At 39.3% G+C, this 6840-nt stretch overlaps 1 protein-coding gene across 1 annotated transcript; it reads left to right on the forward strand.

Annotated features, from left to right (window-relative positions):
- Window positions 1-3243: 3243 nt before the first annotated feature.
- On the forward strand, window positions 3244-5226 carry LOC129766869 (protein fem-1 homolog C-like). Its single transcript, XM_055767471.1, has one exon. It carries the CDS (start codon window positions 3244-3246, stop codon window positions 5224-5226), a length of 1983 nt encoding a protein of 660 aa, XP_055623446.1.
- The last annotated feature ends 1614 nt before the right edge of the window (window positions 5227-6840 follow it).

Below are 6840 nucleotides of genomic sequence, written 5' to 3' on the forward strand. Positions count from 1 at the left end.
AAACCCGCCATTACATACTCAAACATTTTTGGAAGGTTTTTCTTCTCTATGCCTTTCCATATCTTACGGTGGTGATGTCGAACGGACGAAAAAAAATTAAAAAAAACATTGTTCAAGTTTTGGAAAGCAAAACAGGTTGAGGTGCGAATAACGTGAAGCGATGAACAATTGTGCACTATACATGTAGATTTATCTGCGATGCGATTTGGAAGCTGTCGTACGTTTCCAGATGCAATTTGGATTCTGTGATGATGGTATTACATACAAACTGATTGAAGTGTATTCGTGTTGTTATGCCTACTTAAATTAACGCTTATCACCTTTTTGGACCGGTTAGCGTATTTGCGGTTCATCGGTCCCGTTGATTTAATAGTTATGACGTTTTGTCGAACAAAAATGCTTTCATAACCGAAAAACCCTTACTAAATAAAACAGTTGGTTTTATAATGTACATAGCACAATGTGATCTCGATTGTAATGCTCGGGTAAAAAAAAACTGTAAATTTAAAAAAAAATATATTTGATTGTTGTTCATCACGATTTAATTCGAGATCGGAACAACGGATTTGAACAGTTCTAATCAGGATTGATGCGTCTTGGTCTGCGTCAGGTTTATATGCAAAAAAAAATCCCTACCATTCCTCCATTGGAAATTGAAGACGGTTAGATCAGGAATCGAGATCGAATTGTGAAAGGGGAGGGGAGAGCTTGCAGACATCAGAAGACATAGACAATACCAAGTGGAATACAAGTTGGTGTTGAGGTTTTAGTCGAATGAAAAAGAGAAACAAAGTAAGTGCTTATTTTTCACACAAATTTGAAGTAAGTCAGATAATCAGAGCAAATGTTACATTGAAATCATTATTTAGCGAAATGCAAATTAGAAGAAATGCATTTAAAAGACATTGTTCCAAGTTACTGTAAATTGGATTTTTTGTCCAGTATCGTCAATAGAAAAAGAAGATCATCGTATTAATAAGGACATGAACTGTAACGAAAGATCCGTAAGGGATAGAAGTGCTAGATCGAAATTTTACATGTTCCTTTTTAAAAAGCGTTCTATTTAATGCTGATGTATTGATTAGTATTCGTGGTCCACTGTTTAAAGAAAGGGTGGGATGTAGGGTTCATTATTATATAAATACTTTTATAGCTACACAATTTCTATCAATCTTAATAGATGCGCATATTCACACCTGCGAGTATTGATCCTTGGTTGCACGGACTGTTGGTGACTTGACAGATGCATAGAGAGAACGGAAAACAGAGCAGTCATTGATGGTGAGAATTGGAAAGTGATTGAGAATTAGTGGCGATAAACACTATACATCTCACGCAAATGTGAATATTAATTCCTAGAAACCAACGAAATTCTAATACTTTGAAAAGTTGTAAATTAATTCTTTAATTCTTGAATACGGAACAGTTTTTATTAAATTTAGAATGTATAGGTGATTATATTCGAAAATGTCCACGTGTCCACGAGGATATAGTCTATATCCCCTCTCCGTGGACAAGCGTGGACATTTGTATACCCCCTACTCCCTCTAAAGTTGTCCATATGGTATGTGGAGAGCCCCTAAGATTGAGCCGATTAGTGGATGTCTAGGAAAAAGAAAACGGCAAGAAAGGATTTGTGCTTCTAAATTCAAAATTTCCGCTTCAACTCAATTCAACACAATACGCTGTTACCTTGATTTTCAAGAAATATCAATTTTCTTTTTGTGTTGAACGTACAAGAACTTGTTTCCTTAAGGTGGCCGTACACTGTTTGTCCGGATGTCAAATATTTGACACTTTTTGGCAGATGAACTTTGGTTTAACATTTGTGCAAACACCATTTTATTTGTCACTCTCAAATTATCAACAGTGGCAAACAATGTCAAACATCGAGCATGAAAAAAAATCGACTGAAATATTTAATGCAACCTAACCATATCCGACAGGTTCGACGAACAGACCGAAAAAATATTTTGGGTATTCCTTAACTGAATTTTTGTTTGTTGTGTTTTGTGTCGAATATATTTGATCATTACACGTTGATCAAATTTAATCTGTCAAACAGAGTCAAATGTTTGGTTTCGGCCAAACAATGTATGAGCACCCTTATTAACAAGTTCGTCGCGAAGTTTCTTGCAGGGTCCATATATAAACGAACAGACTCTCAACTATTTTACTATTGGTTCCAGTCAGCTTCTAAACAGTCCACATTTGGCGATTTAATTTCCATTTATAGACGCAGTGCATTACTTAGGAATAGATTAAACAGACTTTTCACAGTCCATCTCGCTCCCACTGGCAACTGTCCGTTTTACCCCACCAGTACAATTATTTCAATAATTTGAATTTTCCACTCAAAAATAAATTTACTTTTCCGTACATACCTAATATCGCTTCTCTGTTAACTCACACATCGAAATATAACCATTAGCGTATTGAAACTGTTTACAGAATGAAGATGTGATATCATAACTGGCATTCTTTTGCTAGATTGTTTACATGTGGAATGGAGTGGAATGAAACATAAAAAAACGCTCGAACGCTGGATCGATCAGTATGTCATAGCACGCGATGAGCTCCAATTCATCGCACCGCACCGCGTTTACTATGTCCTCGGCCTAAGGAAGTGGGTAGGAAGGTGACGTGATTACACGTGGGAGAGTTTCTTAATCGCATAGTCGTCAACGATTAGCGATTGATTCAGGGAGTTTTGGGTGTGCCACAAGGCATCCAAGCGAACATCTTACAGTTATCTGGTGCGGAATCGGCTCCCTCCGTTATCTGGTCTCGTCTCAGTCGAAAACTACAATGTTACGGCATTGGCGTATTCATCCGCGAAAACAAATGACACCGTACACGGACGTCTTTTGATAATATTTGTGCTTATGAAGTTCATTACTCTGCATGCCCGAAGGCAATTTTAAATTGTACAAATTTGAATATTTTTTGTGGATTTTTTGAAAGAAATTCGTTTTTACGTTGGTCGCATTATTTACCCATAAAACATAGAAACAAAAAAATTACCTGTACTAACAGACAGGGAACGAAAATGCTACCCAGGATTGTTTAGATACCCACGGTATCCATATAAATATGACTAAAAATCGAAAGATCTTCAGTGTCACATCAATTCGTTTGGCATGACATAGCTAAACACAGAACAATTGTAAAACATCCATTGTGCATAATTTTTTGAACTGAAACTACACAGTTCCGTTACTTAGATATAACTTACCGTAACTGATGGGTGATAACACGCACAACTCCAGCTTTGGAAGGCTTAGGAGCCGGAAACAGACCCAGATAAGGAATGAGCTATTTCATGAAATTTCCTCACAACGTAGTGTATTGTCTAAGGATCTCCGGGAGCGACTTAAGCGTTTGCCCCAGCACATCCGCAAAGATTTGGTCGAGAAAACAGAAGAAGGCTACTCACCGTTGTTTCTGGCATGTTGCACGGGTAGTATTGAAATTGTTGAGTTCCTGATAACGGAGTGCGATGCCGACATTGAACAAAAAGGTACATTCTTTTGCAGCCAGAAGCGCGATGATGTTTGGTGTGATAAGTCTGTGGGTCACATCTATACTCCATTAGGATGTGCATGCGCATTCCAGAACGTTGAACTAGTTGAGTTCCTTATTCAGCATGGCAGCAATGTAAATGCTCTCTCCGATACCGGATCGACACCACTGTTCATCGCATGCAGTATGATGAACATCGAAATTGCTCAATTGTTGATAGACAGCGGAGCCGATGTTCAAAAACCGAACTATAAAAGAGAAACCTGTCTCATCGCTTCTATTGCCTCTGTGGAACTTTGCATCTATCTCATCAGTCAAGGATCAGACGTCAATGCACAGGATTTATATAACAGAACCGCTCTACACTACGCTATTCTGACCAATAATCTTGAAACAACTCAACTGCTATTAGATCATGGAGCCGATCCGTTCATCAAAAGCTACGAAGGTGACGATGCAATTCAAACAGCGTGCCTTACAGGGGCCCAACAAATAGCGGATTATCTCATGTACAGAATAAGTTACTCGCGAGAAACGTTAGCCAATGCCTACGAACTAATGGGATCTACGCTTATCGATTTACGCTTTGATCGCCAAACAACAGTCCTTTATTGGCAGCAGGCTCTTCACATTCGGCTGAGTGGAGATAATTACATCTCGAAGAAACAGATACCAACACGACCCGCATACGGAAATGCGGTCGAATTTTCAACTGTTGCTGAATTAGATGACATCAGCTATGACCTAGATGCAATACGTATTCAGGGAATGTTGATTTACGAGAGGATACTGGGCATGGACCATGAGAATACTTTAGTGTATTTCATGAATCGAGGCGCGTTCTATCATCAAGCCATGCAATTCCAGATGTGTATTGATTCATGGCTGCAGGTGCTGCAAAGCCGAATTCGAAAATATTCCATATTGCATCTTAATACCCGTCGTACCCTGCGGTCCATCATTCGGTTGATGGTGATTCTAGTGTGTAGAAGTGCTCGCGCGGAGTCAAGTAATATGAATATACCACGTTTTAATGATGTTTATGGTGTGTTCCAGCTATTGGCTTCAAATCTTATCGAGGCTCGCCAATTGCTCTCTATTCGACCGGTTTATGGAGTGCAGCGAAAGAAATTCGATCGTACACTCCAATATCTCATGCATGTAATATACCTACTGCTCACAACGGCTAAGAACGCGGACCAACGAAATTTAGTGGAGAACTCTGTTCGGGATTTACTCCACAAGGATATACGATGTGCACTGACTAACGAAACGCTGTTGCATTTATCCGTTTCAAAAATACAAGTTATGAGGAATGGAAATTCTAATGGAAATAATACGCAGGGTATTTTTCCCAACCCAAACGTGACGAAGCTGCTGCTAGAGTGTGGAGCGCCTGTGGATGCATACGATAACTCGAAATCCACACCACTGCTCGTTGCTGCCTTGCCCCGCAATTATGTGAAAGAAGTGGTCCAAGTCCTGATCGAACACGGTGCCCATCTAGACCTTCCGAATCTGAATGGCCATCGGCCAACGGAAATATTGGCGGAAAATCCGGCGAACGATATCTCATTGAGCAATAAGTTATCACTGAAATGCCTTTGTTCGAATGCGATAGTGAAATTTGGAATAACTCAGAGAGATACATTACCCCGCACTCTAGTGGATTTTGTGCGGGTCCATGACCACAGCTCATTTTAGCTGATAAAAAACAGAAAAACAGAAGTAAATATAGCTCGATGATGTATTTCAAACCGATTCCAATGTTTTTTTCTTTTTACAATAAGACCATTTTTCAATCTTGTTTTGTTTAATCACCTCTATTCCGAAACCGGACGAGTTTGGAAATTTCGCAATCCAATCGAGATCGACTTTTCATTCTGCAACCCGAACGAGACCGACTTCTGCATTCTCCTATTTCGACATATACAAAAGTGGCAGCATTGCCTTGACCCAAACAAACGTCAAAATAATCTATGATATGATCAGATGATAGAGGGTCGTTTACGGACCAAATTTTGAAATAAAGTCGATTCGTATTGAATTTAGAAATAGTGACTTAAATGAATATTACGATATTCAGTTTAAAAGAAATGTGAAGGAATTATATACAAGTTTATGGATGTGTTTTTTTACAATGGAATAAAGTGAACGGCAAAACATTAATTTGTCAATTTAGTTTCGTTAGGTCCCTAATGCGATATAATTTCCATTGCTGGGAAGAAATGGGAAGTCTCATCATTCACTATGCAGATGGGAGAGTTGTTAGCCCTAGCTCGTAAATGTGAAAAAAGAGATTGTTGATACAATCCAGGTTGTATTTTGCTGACTACCAATCTCTTATTACACTGCTGACATGTTCTTTCCCGCTGACTTATTTTGATGATGCCTAGTTGAAAATATGTAAAATCATTAAATTCGCACCAACCAAATGTTACGGTTCATAAAAACAGAAAAAAATCCGAAATTTTTTTGTTCGGATAACTAAATATTGGCTTGGGGAAAAGGAAATGTCGTATATTGTCAATATATGGCAACACTTAAACATATCTTGTGTTGTACTTATCACATCGGGTCATACTATACAGCTATTTAAAGACGACAATCTGTGCTACAAGTGTCGTTTTGACAGTGTTGTGATTGTCCTTTTCAGTTTCAAGTTATAGCGCGTCAAATATGGAGTCCACCAAGCAAGAAATTCGGCATATTTTATGTTTTTACTACCTGCGAGGTAAAACTACAACTAAGGTTGCCGAAAAAATTAGTGTAGTTTATGGACCCGATACTGTTACGATTCGCACAGCACAGCGGTGGTTTGATCGATTTCGTTCTGGGTAGTGGCTGTCGAAGATACGCCCCGTACTGGTAGGCCAATCGTCGTGGAGACCGATAAAATCGTTGAAATCATCCAAGTAGACCGGCACTGGGTATAGACCATAAGACCGTTTGGAACCATTTGCAGAAGATCGGATTCCAAAAAAAGCTGGATGTATGGGTGCCACACGAGTTGACGCAAAAAAATCTTTTAGACCGAATCAACGCCTGCGATGCACTGCTGAAACGGAACGAACTCGACCCATTTTTGAAGAAGATGGTGACTGGTGATGAAAAGTGGATCACGTACGACAATCTAAAGCGAAAAAAGTAGTGGTCGAAGCGCGGTGAGCCGGCCCAAATCATCGCCAAGCTCGGATTGACGCCCAGGAAGGTTTTGCTGTATGTTTAGTGGGATTGGAAGGGAATCATCCACTATGAACTGCTCAACTATGGCCAGACCCTCAACTTGGTTCTCTACTGTGAGCAGCTTGACCATTT

Source organism: Toxorhynchites rutilus, chromosome 2 (assembly GCF_029784135.1).
Source record: "Toxorhynchites rutilus septentrionalis strain SRP chromosome 2, ASM2978413v1, whole genome shotgun sequence".
In the NCBI taxonomy this organism is placed as follows: domain Eukaryota; kingdom Metazoa; phylum Arthropoda; class Insecta; order Diptera; family Culicidae; genus Toxorhynchites; species Toxorhynchites rutilus.